Source organism: Canis lupus, chromosome 8, assembly GCF_011100685.1.
Source record: "Canis lupus familiaris isolate Mischka breed German Shepherd chromosome 8, alternate assembly UU_Cfam_GSD_1.0, whole genome shotgun sequence".
NCBI lineage: Eukaryota > Metazoa > Chordata > Mammalia > Carnivora > Canidae > Canis > Canis lupus.
Genome location: NC_049229.1, coordinates 42,992,527 through 43,011,000, shown reverse-complemented (window position 1 = coordinate 43,011,000; position 18,474 = coordinate 42,992,527). Strand labels below are relative to the sequence as shown.

The 18,474-nt window shown below is 53.6% G+C and overlaps 1 protein-coding gene across 5 annotated transcripts in view; it reads left to right on the top strand.

The window, feature by feature from the left end:
- The window catches only part of ACTN1 (actinin alpha 1), a 93,263-nt gene extending 75,762 nt beyond the window's left edge, over positions 1-17,501 (top strand). For 3 of the 5 annotated variants that reach the window (XM_038545049.1, XM_038545050.1, XM_038545051.1), the window contains exons 9-22: positions 845-937; positions 2,280-2,510; positions 4,407-4,554; positions 7,331-7,481; positions 7,984-8,092; positions 8,595-8,735; positions 9,777-9,959; positions 10,259-10,393; positions 11,546-11,725; positions 12,449-12,595; positions 13,600-13,680; positions 14,142-14,207; positions 15,437-15,595; positions 17,081-17,501. In XM_038545049.1, coding sequence (XP_038400977.1) covers positions 845-937; positions 2,280-2,510; positions 4,407-4,554; positions 7,331-7,481; positions 7,984-8,092; positions 8,595-8,735; positions 9,777-9,959; positions 10,259-10,393; positions 11,546-11,725; positions 12,449-12,595; positions 13,600-13,680; positions 14,142-14,207; positions 15,437-15,595; positions 17,081-17,239 — 1,983 coding nt within the window. In that variant the 3' untranslated portion in view covers positions 17,240-17,501. The remainder of the gene's footprint in view (positions 1-844; positions 938-2,279; positions 2,511-4,406; positions 4,555-7,330; positions 7,482-7,983; positions 8,093-8,594; positions 8,736-9,776; positions 9,960-10,258; positions 10,394-11,545; positions 11,726-12,448; positions 12,596-13,599; positions 13,681-14,141; positions 14,208-15,436; positions 15,596-17,080) is intronic. The other 2 variants (XM_038545053.1, XM_038545052.1) reach the window with 2 other exon arrangements.
- Positions 17,502-18,474: the final 973 nt, after the last annotated feature.

Sequence of the window (18,474 nt, the reverse complement as noted above, 5' to 3'; positions counted from 1 at the left end):
CAGGACCCCAAAAAGGCTTTGAGTTCCCTTCCCCTTGGAGTTGGGTCATTATGTGAACAGATGAATTTAAAAATCACCGGAGTGGCAGGTGATATAGGACCGTCTGGCCCTTGCTGGTGTTGATTCCACAACACCCTCCATGGCCTGAGAAGGCGGTATGCCTGGAGTTTCCAGGCCTTTGCATCTGAGTCAGTCCCCTTTCATTTCTCTTGTCCCCAGGACTCATGTCCGGCGTCTGCTAGCCTAGCTCTCACTCAGCACACACCTGTGCTTAGCTTTCCCGCCTGTGCTTCCTGCACATTCTGCCCGTGTTTGGTTGATCCTTAAAGTCTTGCACTTTATGCCGTAGAGGGTCCCTGAATCTTCTGTGATGTTCTTTGGGCTTTGAGCTAGGTAGGAGCAGATTCTGTAGGGATCCCGAGAGGCCCCTCTGCACCTTATTCCAGACTCCCGGCTTTGAATTTCTGCATCTCCCAAGATCCTGGCAAATCCAGCCTGAGAGCATGAGCCTTGGGAATCCCAGGGCCTGCACTTTGGGTTCTAGACTCACCTCTTCACTTGAGCTGACCCTTTTGATTGTATCAGTCATCACGCTAGTGTCTTCCCAACATGCATGGTTGGCCTCAAGCTCAGATCCTTCTCCAGGGGCCCCGAGTTCAGCCACCAAGATCTCTCTTTGAGCTCACTTGATCCTTGGGACCCAGCATGGGCTGGCAGAGGCTGACAAGGAAGATGTGGATTCGAAACCTTGGAAGCTGCCTTCCTGCCACATGGAGCTGCAGGGGTGGCAGCTCCTGCTGCCCCGGGCTGACCGTGACCACCACCCCCCCTTTCTTGTTGCCAGGCGGAGACAGCAGCCAATCGCATCTGCAAGGTGCTGGCCGTCAACCAGGAGAACGAGCAGCTCATGGAAGACTATGAGAAGCTGGCCAGCGATGTGGGTACCTCCTGGGTTCTCCTGGCCTGGCTCCAGCAAGGCTCTCCTACTCCACCCTGGGGCAAGTGGGAGCCCCCAGAACCTGTACCTCCAAACCCATCCCTGGGGTGCAGTCTAAGGCTGGGCATAGTCCTTGGTCCCAGCACAGCAAGTCCAGGGCAGCTTCGGCTCCTCTCTGGCTCTCCTAGAAGGCAGAGACAGGGCCGATCTCTGGGCCCCAGAGGGCCGAGTCTCTGGCTTTTTTTCTCACCAACCAACAGTGAGCCTGGCAAACTCATCACCTGTCTGGGTCTTGGTTTTTTTCACTTGTCAAGTAAGAACTAAGCCAAGACCTCTGAGGGGCCTTTCTAGCCTGGTACACTGTTGTTCTGTGAGTTGGTTGGGCTAGAAAAGGAGAACACCTGGTTCTGGAGATGATAGGAACTGGAGATGGACCTGGGCTGGCTCAAGCTAGCTTAGCAGCTGGGCCCACCCAGGGGACAGGACACAGAGCTGGGTTTGCTGTTTTGCCACTGACTATATTTGGGTTAAGGCTCTACTTGCTTCTTCCTTAAAAGAATTCAGTCTTCTGAACAGCTCAGCCCGGCCTCTTGGTGGATCTGCCATCCAGCATAGTAAGAACCCAGGTGCCAGGTTTAACCCCTGCTCTGCCATTCCAGCTTGTCACTTTGGCAGGTCACATAACCTCATGGTGCCTCAGTCACCCCTCTGCAACCTAGGGGAGGATCATAGCATATGGCCCCCTGGGGTTCCTGTCATCATCCCAGTGAGTTAATCTGGGGGACAAGCTGACACCCTACAGGCGCTCATTTTATTTCCTGTGACCACCAACACTCCTCCTCCAGCTTCTCCACTGTCATCCCTTCATCCAGGCTGTTCCCTGCCTGTGTCCCCAGAAGCCAGCCACTTCCTTTCTGAGTTCGAGATCCTCATTCTAGAATTCTAGATGGCCAGGTGACAAGAGCCTCAGGAAACAACTGTTAACCCCCTCCCTGGTACAGACAAGGACACAGAGGCCCAGCCAGGTGGTAGAGCTGGAACCAGAGCTCGGGTCTCCTGGTCGAGCTGACTTCCTAGCAGGTCTGCGGTTCTGCCCCCAGCAGACAGAGCAGGGAGGTTGAGTTAACAACTTCTGCTGGCAGAGAGGAGGCTGATGGCCAGGCTGCATGAAGCCTGTGATTCTAAGAGGGAACACCCTGGAACCTGGCCTTGCAGCCAGGGAGTGGTAGTTGGGACAGTGTGTGCTGCGGGGACAGACGTCCGCCAGCTCCCCCGGGGGGGAAGGGCCAAAAGGCCATCAGGAGGAGAGGGGAACAACCCTTGCCGCCCTCCCCTCCTCCAGCTGTTGGAGTGGATCCGCCGCACCATCCCGTGGCTGGAGAACCGGGCGCCAGAGAACACCATGCATGCCATGCAGCAGAAGCTGGAGGACTTCCGGGACTACCGGCGCCTGCACAAGCCGCCCAAGGTGCAGGAGAAGTGCCAGCTGGAGATCAACTTCAACACGCTGCAGACCAAGCTGCGCCTCAGCAACAGGCCCGCCTTCATGCCCTCAGAGGGCAGGATGGTCTCGGTGAGCGCCGGGGAGCCCAGGCCCCCACAGCCCCGCTGGACTGCCTCCAGCCCCTGGGCTGCTCCTGCTCAGGGCGGGACGTGTCTTCTCCGTCTGCTACACTGCTCCGGAGATCGTTTCTCCCGTCCAGATTGCCCCCCAGGCTCAAGCACCCCCCACCCCGACTATTCTAGGCCAGACTCACCCTGCCAGACTCCCACCTGGACCTCTAGCACCGCCTCCTCCCCCACCCCTCTGAAAATCATCTTTGCAAACAAAATGCCTCTTTTTTTTTTTTTAAGATTTTATTTGTTTATTTATAGTGACGCAGAGAGGGAGAGAGGCAGAGACACAGACAGAGGGAGAAGCAGGCTCCATGCGGGGAGCCCAATGTGGGACTCGATCCCAGGACCCCAGGATCATGCCCTGAGCCAAAGGCAAATGCTCAACCACTGAACCACCCAGGTGTCCCTCAAAATGCCTCTTGACATATTGAACCAAACAGGCCACAATTCAGTAGCAATTAGGATAATTTTTACTGCTGTAGAATCTTTTTAAAGCACTTTTAAAAAATGTGTTATCTTAGGCAAGTTAAGGGATTTTGGAGGGGGGTAGGGTATTTCAAAGATACAAATAGGCAAGATACAGAAAATAAAAATTACTCATAATCTTAACTGCCCAATATCAACTTAAAAATGTTTTTTACCGGATGCCTGGGTGGCTTAGTTGTTTGGGCGTCCAACTCTTAATCTCCGCTCAGGCCTTGGTCTCAGGGTTGTGAGTTCAGGCTGTGAACTCCATGCATGGAGTCTACTTGGGCTCCATGCTGGGCATGGAGTCTACTTAAGAAAAAAAGCTTTTTAGAAAAGATTCTTTTAGTCTACGTAAGTATAATTTTTAAGGAAATCCTAAAGCATGTTTTATTTAATAAGCTGCTTAAAAAAAAAAAACTAAAATTATATTGTGAATGGCTTTCCAAGTTGTTAAATTTAGGTTACTTATGTTTTCTCCTTCCCCCTTACCTTACCCTCAGACTTGGGGAGAAATGTTGTGAGCCAGAGAAACATGCAAAAGAAAATTTAAAAATTCACCAAAGTGAATGAGAAGTTATGAGGTGTGGGCATATAAGGTGGGAAGGGCAGGGAATGGGCAAAGCAGGCAGACGGCGTTGTAAGGAGGCAGGATCCTGGGGGACCCTGGAGGAGAGGAAACAGGCCCTGTTGTGTATGCACTTTGGAAAATTGTAGTCTTTTTACAGATTTCAGGCTGAAACAGTAGGTCTTAGGTGGCTAGAGCCCCACTACCGGGCGGGTGCTCTGTGAGTTAGAAGCACCCCCTACTCTGGGTGGAGGCAGCCTGTCCCTGGGGCCCCCGGATGGCACACAGGCCAGTTCAGCCCATATCTGCCCAGCACGCACCCTGTGCTAATTGCAGGAGTGACCCTGTGGGTGGCTTCCTGTCTAAAGGGCCGTGGGTTTGTGCTCAGCAGCTGTCACTCTCTCAGGTGCTTGGCCAGCTTGCCCAGACCAGGGTCCCTGCAGGCTCCAGGCTACTGCCCAGAGCCCGAGAGCAGATCCAGAAATGTGGGGGAGCCTGGGAGGCTCCCATGCCTGCCTGCCTTGTTCGTTAGTTGCTCTTTTCCCCTGCCTTATCCTACATCCTCTGTGATTGGTTGGAATCCTGGGCCACAGAGGGGTCGGGCTCTTTCCCCACAGGCCTACACGCCCAAAGCCCTGTAGCTGGCTGGCCCATGTGGACTTGGGCCTCACTCCCTGCCCAGGAGGCTGGTGTCCAGGAGCTCAGGGAACACCAGTGTATGGCTGAGATGGGGAAGGGGCTTCTTCTAGAAGGCACAGGGCAGTTGTGGGGGGCCTCGGGGGCCAGGAGGGGCTGACCCTGTGCTTCCCATCCCTTCAGGACATCAACAATGCCTGGGGCTGTCTAGAGCAGGCTGAGAAAGGCTACGAGGAGTGGCTGCTGAATGAAATCCGGAGGCTGGAGCGGCTCGACCACCTGGCAGAGAAGTTCCGGCAGAAGGCTTCCATCCACGAGGCCTGGACGGACGGTAAGGCCAGCCCAGCCGCCCGCCGCCCCGGGGCTTCCGCTTTCGCGCTCTGCCAGCTGGACCGCCAGCCACACAGCTCCTTTCTCTCCTGCTCTTTGTTTTGCTTTGTCTCTTACTAGTTCCTTGTCATTAGACAAGTCCATTAGCCTTTTGGTCATCTCTGCTTCCTCGTCTGTAAAGTGGGGATGATCACAGAGCCAACTTGCTGGGTTTATGAGAATGGAATGAATGAGTACATCCGAAGCGTTGAGAAGGATTCCTGGCACATGACAGTGCTGTGTGTGTAATTCACTGTTAGTTTTTTTGTTTCTTTGTTTTAAAGATTTTATTTATTTATTAGAGAGAGAGCACGAGCAGGGCAGGGGGCAGAGGGAGAGGGAGAAGCAGGTCCCCACTGAGCAGTAAGCCCGACGTGGGGCTCGATCCCAGGACCCCAGGATCATGACTTGAGCCGTAGGGAGACCTTAACCAATTGAGCCACCTGGGTGCCCTCTCCTTCTTTTTCTCATAAAAACTCCAGTCATTGGATTTGGGGCCCTCCCTAGTCTTAATATGATCTCATTTTAACTCATTGCATCTATAAAGACCCTATTTTCAAATAAAGTCAGATTCTGAAGTTCTGGGTTGGCATGAGTTTCAAGGGGACACTGTTCAACTGGGCATATCTCCTCATAGGGTTGTTGTAGGAGTAAATATGATAAGTGCATTTCATGCTTCACTGAGTGCCCAGCACGTAGAACACACTCCGTGAATGGGAGCTCTGAGGATTTTTGCTCCACTGCCTTCCCTCTTCCTGATAGTCTTTTCCTCAGAACCCGGGCAAGGGCTGGAGTGGGATCCACACTGCTCGTCTGCTGGGGTCCTCCAGCCACTTCAGCTGGAGCCTCAGGCAGACCCTCCTGGCGGATGGATGCAATGTCTCCACACTCCCCCATTAGCCTCCATTGTGCTCTTCAGATCCTAGGCTGGAGACGGTTAGGGACAGGTATACCCTGTGGCCACTTGGGAGCAGTGTGGCTTGGTAGGGGATGGAAGTGGGCTTGACTCAGCCTGAGCGGGCCGGTTCAGCTCCATGCCATGAGGACACAATGATGAGAGGTCGCTGCTACCCAGCCCATTGCACATGTATGAAATTCCGTATCTAGGTGTGCATGGTGCAGAATGGAAGTGGAGATTGCCCCAGTTCACCCATGTGCTTCTATCATGGCCTCTCTGGGGCCAAGGCACAGCTCACAGGAAGGTGCAGAGCAGGGACTGGCCCCATCAGCCAGCAAGCCACCAGCTAGGACATGAGCATTGCTGACATGCTGGCAGTCATTGCTGGCACAGCCTCTGGGCAAAGCGATCTGGCTATGCATGCCTAACAGTGTTATTGCCTGCTGACCCAGGAGTTCTTGAGGCTGTCTAAAGCATTCATTTTAAATGTGGGGAAATCACATGTCTAGAGATATTCGCTGTGAGACCCTCTCTAACAGCATAAGTGGAGAGGCCTGAACACCCCACAAGAGGGTGGCAAGTGGTCATGCCAGTGGTGGCTCAGCCTCCGGGGGAGGCACACATGAAACCTGGAGCCAGAGCAGAGACTCTGATGACGTGCTGCTGAATGTTTGAAAAGCAGGAAACACAACTTACATATATCTTCTGGTTTTAACACAGCAGCCGTACAAGGAAAGACTGGAAAGGAGTTGATAAATAGGCTCATCTATAATTTTTTCCTCCTAAACCTGTCATATTAATATTCTGACTAAAGAAAAAAAAGTAGAGAGGTGCCCAACTGGCTCCGTCAGAAGACTCTTGGTCTTGGGGTTGTGAGTTTGAGCCTTGCCTTGGGCGTAGAGATGACTTAAAAATGAAATCCTTAAAAAAAAAAAAAAAAAAAAAAAGAAAGGAATGCCTGGGTGGCTCAGCGGTTGAGAGTCTGCCTTCCACTCAGGGTATGATCCTGGAGTTCTGGGATCGAGTCCCACATGGGGCTCCCTACATGGAGCCTGCTTCTCCCTCTGCTTGTGTCTCTGCCTCTCTCTGTGTGTCTCTCATGAATAAATAAAATCTTAAAAAAAAAAAAAGAAAGAAAGTAGAGGGAAGGAAAGAAAGGCCACATTGGGCACAGTCTTTCCGCCTCCAGAGCCTGAGCAGGGTTGAGCATCCCTGACAGGCCCAGATGTAGAGGGTGCACATGTGGGCAGAGCCAGGGCAGCCCCTGTCCTGTACCAGGTGCTTCACATGACAGCTGGCAGACATTCATATATCAGTAGTCCCAGGAGGTTCATTCCTCATCCCATTTCCTCCTGGGAAACTGCAATCCAAGAAATGCAAGCCTTGCTCCGAAAGAGAGGGCAGTGCCCCTATCAGTCAGAGGAGGTCATGGCCACTGATGGATCAGGTGTAGAGTGCACTGGACATGCTGACCCCATCCTGAGAGTAATTAAGGGGAGCAGTCCCTGCAGGGCTGCTGGGAGCTAGCAACAGTAGCTGGAGAAACGCTAAAAGATGGGGTATCCCTGCGGTGCCTGGCTTGTTTTTTCCTGGCTATGCCACAGGGCTTAGTCCTGCATAGCCTTTGTATGTAACTACTCCTCATGGCCCTACACATGTTCCATAGAAGGTAGTAACTTCCCTGAGCCAGCCTCACAGTGGATGCTTTCTCAAACTGCAGATGACTGATTGCTGTAGGATGGACATCTGGGGACATAACCCCGGAAATGGGGCTCCTGGGGCCAAGAACATGGGGCCTCTAGCTTCTGCTCAGCCTTGTACCCCCTCTCTCCGAATCCAGGCAAAGAGGCTATGCTACGGCAGAAGGATTATGAGACTGCCACTCTCTCGGAGATCAAGGCCCTGCTCAAGAAGCACGAGGCCTTTGAGAGTGACCTGGCTGCCCACCAGGACCGTGTGGAGCAGATTGCCGCCATCGCACAGGAGCTCAAGTAGGCATGGCCTGGCAAGGGTTGGGGCAGTGGTGGGAAGTGGAGTGTAGCTATGAAGAGTGAGGAGGGTGATGGGTACAGTGGACACTTGGGTGGGAAGGGCGTCAATGCAGAAGATTATGAGTGTCCCCCCAGATGGAGAGTGAGCCCATGACCCTACTGTTGAGGGCATCCAGTCACCTGTAACTAGCACAGGACCAGAGGATGACCAGGTTTGCCCATAGCTCTTGCTAGGTCTCAGTGGCTCGTTGCCATTGGGCACTGAGGTCAAGACTGGCATCGCCTCCAGCTGAGGTGTGGCAGGGGCCCTTAGAGAGAACTGGCCCAGCAATCTTCTGAAAGCCAAGGAGTTAGGGGTGGGAGGCGCACCTGGAAGGTCTTAATGAAGGGAGCACGCCCAGCCTCCGTGTACCACTCACATCCCCAGACCCAGGGAGAGGAGAGTAGGCCATGCAGGTAACCCCCCCGGGTCACCTGATTCTTCCTGTCTCTTCCCTTTTAGTGAGCTGGACTATTACGACTCACCCAGTGTCAATGCCCGGTGCCAAAAGATTTGTGACCAGTGGGACAATCTGGGAGCGCTAACCCAGAAGCGGAGGGAAGCTCTGGAGGTAAGGACCCCTGAGGGAGATGGGAGACCTGCCTCTAGCAGCTTTGCGTGCCTGCCTCTTCCTGCTTTGTGATTCCCTTTGCTTTGGGCCAAAAGGCTCCACTGTGTTCCCTGGAACTGCTCTGGCCTGACTGTTGAGGATTCACTCTGGCACTGCATTGGGCATTGCATTGATGGAGATGCCTTGTCTCTGGCCCTAACCATACCTCATCCCCCTGGTTTAGTATACTTTGCAGTGCAACCCCAGCCATTTGAGAACTTTCCTATTCTACAGATCAGATGGGGGTCAGGCTGGGTGATCCCAATGTGGGATGGTGATAGACCCTATATTAAGAACCAGTGTCTCGGAGAACTTAGTCTGGTGCTTCTAGACTTAGACTGAAGTCTTGAGTCTGGCTGGGAGGACCTTGGAGTCTCTGGGGGTGGACAGGGAGTGGTGATTTTAAATATGACTCTGCTGAATATCTCCCTGTCCACCCCTTCCCCTCAACTGTCACTCCCAGCGGACAGAGAAATTGCTGGAGACCATTGACCAGCTGTACTTGGAGTATGCCAAGCGGGCTGCACCTTTCAACAACTGGATGGAGGGGGCCATGGAAGATCTACAGGACACCTTCATCGTGCACACCATTGAGGAGATCCAGGTGTGCTGCAAACCCCACACCAGTGAAGGCCGACTTCCCCAGGCACCTGTGGAAACCTCACCCTGTAAACCTCACTCTGGCAGGACTGTTGTGTAGGGAGAGGATAGATGGATGGGGGGAGCATCCAAAGATTTTATACATCAAAAGAATTACATTTTATTTATTTCTGATTAGGTAATATATACAGATGGTATAAAATCTAGAAGATAAAAAGGATATGCCATAAATTCTCCCTCCAACCCTAGGGCCCTCCCTAGAGGGAAGCAGTATGCCCACATAGTCTCTGCATATGCAAGCAAATATATTTACTTATTAATGCCTTCTTCCCCACACTCCTTTTTATTTTTTTTTTTAAAGATTTTATTTATTCATGAGAGACAGATAGAGAGGGGGGGGGGGAAGGAGGGAGGCAGAGACACAGGCAGAGGGAGAAGCAGGCTCCATGCAGGGAGCCCAATGCGGGACTCGATCCTGGGTCTCCAGGATCATGCCCTGGGCTGAAGGTGGCGCTAAATCGCTGAGCCACTGGGGCTGCCCTCCTCATACTCCTTTTTAAGACAAAAAGCATTTTTTATTATATACTGTATTCTAAACCTTTCTTTTTAACTTAATGTTTTGGATCTCATTGCATAGCAATAAACAGCTTCCTTATTCTTTTATACGGCTACAGGGGATTAGATTTAAAAGATTCTGTAAAGGAAGCCTAGGTTGCGGGAGGTTACCTGGGGAGGAAACACGGGGCACCCCTGTCCCTGACCTGACTGTGGGGTAGTGCACACTCTAGGGTAGTTGCTCCTGACTTCACCAGCCCTAACCATGAATCTGTTGCTTTGATGGCTCTGCCCTCACCTCCCCATGGCCAGCCCCAGTCACCTGGTTCTCAGCCATGAGCATCCTTGGTTGATGCCTCTGGGTCTCCTAGCTGGTATGGGGCCAAGCCTCAGTGGCCTTTCTGCCCACCTCTATCCTGGGACCTGTAGGGCTCCCTTAGTTCATCTTGCCCACAGGAGACACCATTCACTGTACTTCTCTTGCCTCCAGGGACTGACCACAGCCCATGAGCAGTTCAAGGCCACCCTCCCTGATGCCGACAAGGAGCGCCTGGCCATCCTAGGTATCCACAACGAGGTGTCCAAGATTGTCCAGACCTACCACGTCAACATGGCAGGCACCAACCCCTACACAACCATCACTCCTCAGGAGATCAATGGCAAATGGGACCACGTGAGTCCAAGGGCTGGGGGGGCATTGGCTGCCATTGTGAGTTTTATAAGGGCAGGGATTTTGTCCCTTTTTTGGTTGATTTTTATTGATTTTCATTGATTCTATTTTTTTCATTATCACATGGTTAGCACTCATCTGTCAAGTTAAGGAATGATGGAATTTCTGGAACAGGTCAACTTGTTGACTCCTGTTCTAGTACTGACTGGCTCCTTCCCTTCATGGCTCCTCCATTTCCTCATCTGAAGTATGGGACAGGTGGCTGGCCCATCCCCAATGGCCCACGATTGTTCCCACCCCAGGTGCGGCAGTTGGTGCCACGGAGGGACCAGGCCCTGACGGAGGAGCACGCTCGCCAACAGCACAATGAGAGGCTACGTAAGCAGTTTGCAGCCCAGGCCAATGTCATCGGGCCCTGGATTCAGACCAAGATGGAGGTGGGTCCCAATACCGGAGGCAGGGATGGGGCTTCCACCCCTTACCAGCACCATCCCAGCCCATCAGGCTTGCCCTGTCTCCTCCTAGGCAGGACCCAGGGAGGAATGCCGATCCTAAGCCCACAATTGGTCTGCTGCTCTACAGAGGGTGTGTAGCCTGTAGACTAGGCCAGTGGATTGATTCCAATCTCTGGTTTGGGAGCAAAGACCCACACCCAGATGTCACTGAAGAGCCACATGAGAAAGTCCCATAGAAGGATGAGTGCCTGGGGAACTGACTAGCTTATTTATCCTTTGGCTCATTTGGCTGACCACGTCTCCCTTCCTCCTGAGCAGAGAGCTTTGTCAAAAAGAATGATCTTTCCAGAAAGAACTGAGCTTTGGGCAAGCATGGAATTTTTTGTTGAACTGTTGGGCCAGGTATTGGGGTGCTGTAGATGAGGGAAGGGGCACTGCTTGGGTTAGAGCATGGTGTCCCTCTAAGCTCCCTGAGGGCAGAGACTATGTCCAGTTCATATTCGTGTGTCTCTCACACCCACCCCACCTGCTTAGCACATGGTGCATAGTAGGTGCTCAGGAAATATCTGCTGGGTCCAATCAAGTGCACAGAAAGGGCTTTTACAAGCAAGTTTTGTTTACATGGATGAGGTATAGACAGAAGCGGTGCTGAGAGGCCTGGCCCATGGGGCATGTAGGATTTAGGCAGGCTGAGGCAGGTACCCTAGGAGCAGGACAGCAGGTGCATGACCACGGAGGAGGCAAGTCAGGTGTTCTGAGGCTGCAAGGAAGCTGGCTCTGTGGGCAGAGAGAGAGTCCCCAGGATGGGTGATAGTTGGGAACAGGCTCACACTGGGAGTTAGAATGGCAAGCAGAGGAGTGAACATTTAGGTTAGGAACTGAACATGCAGCCCCTTTCTGAGGTTGACAGGTACCCAAGAGGTGTAACGATGCCTCCCATACCCCTCTATGATGCTGTTTCCACACCAAGGTGTATCCCTGCTTGTTCTCGATTAATTACCAGTGATGGGTTTCCTGGTGCTGGGATGGGAAATGAGAAGCCTCTGAGGGGCTGATCAATGACCTGGGTTCCCCAGCCCCTACCCCAGGGACAGAGTGGGGCAGTCTGACAAGGGCTTCCTTCTGGGTGAGCAGGAGATAGGGCGGATCTCCATTGAGATGCACGGGACGCTGGAGGACCAGCTCAGCCACCTGCGACAGTACGAGAAGAGCATCGTCAACTATAAGCCCAAGATCGACCAGCTCGAGGGTGACCACCAGCTCATCCAGGAGGCACTCATCTTTGACAACAAGCACACCAACTACACCATGGAGGTGGGTGGCACCCACCTTGCTTCTCCAGGAAGGGAGCTCCAGATCCCCTTCTGTCCCCTATCCCCTGGACTGGGACTTATTCATCTTCTAAGGAAAGTGGTCATAGGAGGACAAACTCTCACTTGGGAGTGAGGAGCTACTCACTGCTCCTCACCCCTGGAGCTCTGGGTCTTCAGTTCCTTCTGACTCTCCCAGGGAGCTTGTCTTGAGAATGCAGATTTTCAGACTCCATCTCCAGAATTTGATTCACTAGGTCTGGGATGGGGCTGAGGAATCTAAATTTTTAACAAGCATCCTGGCGATTCAATGCGGGTGGCCTCCAAACACTGACTGAGGCATCTGCTTTCCAAGTGGTGAATTATTTGGGTCATGAAGGCTTGTGTGTGTGGCTCTAGAGTGGGATATACAGGGACTTACACAAGCTTCATTCTTTAATCCTTCCGCCTACCAAACTTGGCTTACTTCCTGACCTGGCCCATGCTGTCAGTTTTGGTCTCTGCTGTCTCAGGCAGAGGCCACCACTCTGCCCATGCTTCCCCTTTCATCATCTGGGTCCTCTGTCCTGATGTGTTGTCCTTGTCCTGGTGATGCTGTCAATCTGGATGAAGTCCGGCTCTGATTGCTTAGGCCATTTCAATAGTTGGGGGAGGAATAGCCAGGAACAGCCTAGGCCCAGGCCTGGGGCCCCTGGCTGACAGGCTCCTCAATCACCACCATCCCCAGCACATCCGTGTGGGCTGGGAGCAGCTCCTCACCACCATCGCCAGGACCATCAACGAAGTGGAGAATCAGATCCTGACCCGAGATGCCAAGGGCATCAGCCAGGAGCAAATGAATGAATTTCGGGCCTCCTTCAACCACTTTGACCGGGTGAGAGCCCCCTCCCCCTACACTTGGAGCAGTCCCTGGCCCCTGCCCCAAAGCCCTGGGGGGCACTACCCAGGAGACGGGCAGCCGTGCTGGGCCAGTTCCTAGGCAAGGGAGGAGGAGGCAGAGGAGGAGGAGGAGGAGGAGGAGGGAGAGCGAGAAGTGCTATCATCCTGCTCTGACTCTTCGCACCTCACAACTGGCCTTAGGAAGCCTGTCCTGGTGTCCTGTGAATTTCCCTGCTTTTCTGGAGCAAGAACTCATGTAATGAGCGGAGCGAGGATCTTTGGCCCCTGGCACTTGCTCTCCTGTCTGAGGAGTTGGCCCTTGGGAGCAAGGCTACCATAGCCTCAAGGGCAGGCCTGCTGTCCCCTGGCTTTGGGAACTAATGCTTGCCTTTGCCTCAGGGCAGAGGAGCAGAGCCTCCCTCCCCTGCCCCCACCCCCCAGCAGCCTTTGGGAGACTCCGTGGGGACATCGATGGTGTTAGTCCTGGGATTTCATTCTAGCTCTGGGACAGGCTGGGCTTTACATGGGCTGTCCTCTCAGTGCCCTGGGGCTTCTGGGTAGCCAGAGGGGTAGGAGCATGGGGTTAGGTGCTGCCCACCACCCCTGCCTGCTTCACCGTCCTCCAGCCTCCTGGGTGGGTGAAGCCCTCTTGGAAAGTCGGGTCAGGGCATTGGGACTGGGGTGGGCTGGGCACTTCTGGGGGAGCTTCTCACCCCCATGGCTCACCATGCTCCCTTCTGGCCTGCTTCCCGGAGCAGGGCTGTGTGTGCCAGGGAGAGGGCACCCTCTGGACCACGTCTGTGTGTCTAACCGTGTGCACTTTTATTTCCCCTCCTCCCCTGCCCTTTCCACCCTCCACCCTCTCCATCCGCATGCCTTTGTCCCTGTGTCTCCCCACACACGCCACCCTCCACCCGGGGCATGGCCCACCCCCCTCCCCTCACGGCCTCCACCTCCCTGGCACCGCATGGCTCGCTGCCTGGCGCACGGCGGCCTCAGGATCACTCCGGCACGCTGGGTCCCGAGGAGTTCAAAGCCTGCCTCATCAGCTTGGGTTATGATATTGGCAACGACCCCCAGGTACTCGCCTCCTGCATGGAGCACACTCAGGGGTGGCATCCGGGGCGAGAAATAACGCGTTTCTCCTTTTTCTTTTCTCTCTCTGTCTGGATCTCCCTGTCTCCCCTTTCCTGTGGGCCTTGGGGCTCATCCTCTCCCACTGTCCCCACCGGGCCCATGTCGGGCTCCTCTTCCCACTGCTTCAACCTCTGACTTCTGCCCTCGATCGTCTTTCGTGGGAACCTGCTCGGGGCCCACCTCCCTCTCTCCTCGTCACTCTCCATCCTGTGGACGGACTTCTGCATCTCCCTCCTCTCTCCTCCCTGTGGATGTGTCTCCTGTGTTTCTTTCCCTTCCTAACCCCCCAACCATACACTTCGACTTCCCCTTCCGGCCTTCTGTGCCCTGTCTTCTGGCCCTGGGCTGGCCCTTCCTCCTCCTGCCTCTGACCCTCCTGTGTCTTGGTGCCACTGCCCCCACAGAAGAAGACAGGCATGATGGACACGGATGATTTCCGCGCCTGCCTTATCTCCATGGGTTACAACATGGTAATGTAAACCCCACCCTCTGTTCTGACGAGGGCCAGCCAGCTGGCCAGAGAGGCCAAGTCCAGGCCAGGGCAGGCTGGAAGCTCTCAAGTTAGGGGCTGCTCTCCCTGGAGGGGCCTCAAGATTCCGGTCTGTGGGAAGATGACCCCCGAAGGCGGGGCCCAGCCTCGTGGCCTGTGTGTGTCCCAGAGGTCTGGCCTTCTCACCTTGGTCTCTGCTGGCGTATTTTTTGGTACTTACTGTGGAGATGGGCTTTTTCACTGACGTGGTGGATAGCAGGGCTGGCTCCAAGGCTAACAGTAAGGACTGGTGGTTTGGACTTCCTGGGTCGGGTTTGACTCTACTTCCATCTTTTATGAGGCACACAGATTTCTGCCTCTGCCCTGGTGGTGGCTCCAGCCCCACCTGTCACTCCTTGGCCTTCACAACCTTCTCAGTTGTCTGCCCTCAGGCAGGCCTTCTAAGCAGAGCAGAGCAGGGGCCTGAGCTGGGCAGCCAGGCAACTCCTGGGCCATGGTGCAAAATGCAGAGCTTGTGGGCTGCCCAGGGCAGGGCAAGGGCACAGGCTCTAGACACAGTGAACCCAGGAGTAGGTCCTAGCCCTGCCACCCCCAGCTTGGGGACCGGGATGAGGTGAGGGGAACCCTGCAGGACTGTGGTCAGGGTTAAATGAAGGAACTTGCATGGGTGCCGCACATGTGTCTGACACACAGGGAGTACAGCATGGTAAGGAGGACACAGGCCTTGGAGCCAGACCATCCAAGTGTAAATCCCAACTCTATTGCCTACTGGCTGTGTGACCTTGAATGAGTCACCAAGCCTGTCTGGGCCTCAGGTTTCTTATCTGGAAACCTGATGGAAATAATAATGACTTGCGTCATAAGGTGGTGGGGAGGGTGAAATAAAATGAAACACATGCAGCAGCTGGAAGAGCGCCTCTTGCACCAGTACGTGCTGTGCGCTGGCAGCCATGATAGCTGTGGTCAGCATTGTCACTCTTTGCTCCTGAGGGAACCTGTGAGTGGGGCTGGGAGGCCTGAACTAAGTCTTCATTCTTGGGTGTCTTGTCCCTGTGATGCCCTCAGGACAGCCCAGGCTAGGTCAGGGGGCTGCTGTGCTCCCCCTAACAGCCTAACAGCCTGAGCCCCAGGGGCTTCAGGTCCATATGAGAGATTCCCAGCAGGCTGTCGCTGAGAGGATGACAGGCTTGGGTTGGCTCTTCTCTCCAGGGAGAGGCAGAATTTGCCCGCATCATGAGCATCGTGGATCCCAACCGCCTGGGGGTAGTGACGTTCCAGGCCTTCATCGACTTTATGTCTCGGGAGACAGCCGACACAGACACAGCCGACCAAGTCATGGCCTCCTTCAAGATCCTGGCTGGGGACAAGGTGGGTCTACCATGGCGTGGGCGCTGTGCAGGGGCTACTTGCATCTGGAGGGGAGGTCGGATCCTCCCCTCACTGTGGCCCCTTCCTCCCACTGGGCCTCCCATGGCCGTCCACCTCTATCAATTTTTGTAATGCTTTAGGATCAGCTAAGGTGTTAGGACACAATATGAGCTTAAAGGGGTCTCCAGCCAGGGTGCGGGACTCCTTCACTTGTGGGATGGAGTGATGAGAGTAGAGCTGGGTAGAGGGGAGTGGGTATGTACCCTAGTGATGGAAGGGCGATCGGAGAACTCAGACTTCACCCTTACATCACTCTGGGCACCGGCGTGGAAGGATGGCGGGGAGCAGGAGGGAAGCATGTCTCTCATTTGTCGATCTGGAGCTGCAGTCAGTTCAGTTTCCCAAGTTCCCCGCAAAGCACTGCCTGGCCATGGGAAAGTGGGAACACCGGGGGAAACTGGCCAAGCGGGGGATGTCTAGAGGCCATATTTCCGTTGTGCAAAATCCATAGGGTGATCCTTATGCCATCCTTCCTTCAGACTGAAAAGATTCAGTTAATAAAAAGCAAAAGCCAGTGGGGAGCATTAATTTCTGAAATGTGTCGATCTATAAGGGAAAAAGACAACCTATGGAGGTTTCTAAAGGTCTGATTTAAGTTCAAGGACACCCTAGTAGAGCCCTAGCCCTTGGAGCCAGAATGACCCTCAGAAGCCACCTGCTTGACCTGACTCTGGGTCTCGGAGGCCCTTAGAAAGGAGCCTAGTTGCCCGACTTTTGGAGTGACCTGAGGGCAACCCCACCTTCTTGAGACTTGGGACTCTGCCAGAGTCCCACCGGTTCCTAGGGGACTCTGGCAGAGGTAGGCCATGGGGTTGGAGGCCACCCTGTGGGTCAGAGCCTCCGATTGAGCACTTCTGGAGCCTAAAACTCCCAAAATAAGCAACCCCCCAGTAGACCTGCCATGGGCAAGCAGAGACTGGGACTGGGAGCGAGGCCAGGTGGGGGCAGGCCCACATCTTATAAACATGGTTGACACAGCTGTCTGCCTGGTGATGTCCCACTTGGATGCTCACCGTTTTTGCTGAAATTACACGACCTCCAGAGCACTCGCTTGAGCCGGTGCGGGGTCCCACTATGTTTCACCACAGTACCTGCTGGTGTTGCTTTAGTCCGTGGCTACTGCAGACTAGAGTCATACATGAAATTAGAGGTGCAGTTAGCACTTGGATTAGCTCAGAAGCAGGCCAGCATATGTGTGGACATGGCAAACAGGAGATTTAAAATGAATGTATATTTTGTAAATACACACGTGTAGGTGTGCGTGTGTCTGCCTCCTAAACCTGTGCGTACGTGATACACCTGTGGATGTGTGTGCGCACACCCCTCTCTAACCAGAAGCAGAAGGGAGGGGACGGGGTCCGGTTGGGGTACCGCTGCCTCCAGTGACCCGATGGTGGCCGCGGCCACCCTGCGCTTTCTCCGCAGAACTACATCACCGTGGACGAGCTGCGCCGAGAGCTGCCCCCCGACCAGGCCGAGTACTGCATCGCGCGGATGGCCCCCTACTCGGGCCCCGACGCCGTGCCGGGTGCTCTGGACTACATGTCCTTCTCCACGGCGCTGTACGGCGAGAGCGACCTCTAACCCGCCCCCGGCCAGCGCCCTCATTGCCCGCTGTGCGCCCCCCGCCCTGCGCCCCCCGCTGCCCCCCTCTCCCGCCCGGGTTAGGTCTCCTCGCTCAGCCTCCAGCCGGGCACCAGCCGGGACCCCACGTGGCATCGAGCCTCCCCGCCCGCCAAGTGACAGTTTACAAAATTATTTTCTGCAAAAAAGAAAAAAAAAAAGTTATGTTAAAAAAAGTAAAAAAAAACAAAAACAAAAACAAAAAACAAAAAAAACCACATATTTTATTATAGAAAAAGTATTTTTTTCTCCACCAGACTTAAATGGAAAAGAGGAAAAATTAACTGTTTGCACCGAAACGTTTTGTTTTGTTGTGACATAGGAAAATAACCAAGCACAATGTTCTATTCCGTACTTTTTATCGATTTTTTTCTCTCTCTGTATCATCTGCTGTATTCATTTCTCCAATCTCATGTCCACCTTGATGTGGGGGTGGGAGGGTGGGGGTCAGGGGGGATCTTGTCAGAAGGCACATTGGTGCATGTGTGTTTGCTAGCTCACTTGTCCATGAAAATATTTTATGATATTAAAGAAAATCTTTTGAAATGGCTGTTTTTAAGGAAGAGAATTTATGTGTCTTATCTTCTCATTTTTAAGTCCAGAGGTATGGTTAGCACACACTTTTTTCCCCCTTTAGTTTTAATATTACCTATTAGAAATGGTCAGAATGAGATTGGAGAGTGTGGATAACTTTGATATTGCTTGTCACACACCATATTAAAGCAACAGCACTCCCATGATGGCTCTTGCCTTGCTCCTTGCTTACCGTTTTCCAGAAGTGTGCGTCGGGTCAAGGATGATATGGGGCACCTGTACCCAACCCTAAAAGGTTTTTGACCCTGGCGCATTCATCCCTCATTTACACTTTGCTATCTCCTTTTTTTAAAGACTTTTAAAAAATTATTTATTCATGAGAGCGAGAGAGAGAGAGAGAGAGAGAGGCAGAGACACAGGCAGAGGGAGAAGCAGGCTCCATGCAGGGAGCCCGACGTGGGACTCAATCCCTGGTCTCCAGGACCAGGCCTTGGGCCGAAGGCAGGTGCTAAACCGCTGAGCCCCGGGGGCTGCCCTGCTATCAGCATTTTAAACAAGATAAGGTGATTTCCTCAGAAGGCTCCTATGAGTTGAAGATGAGGTCATGGATGTGTAAGGAAGGGACTCTAATGATAAGCCCTGCTTTTGTTTTCTCTGGCATT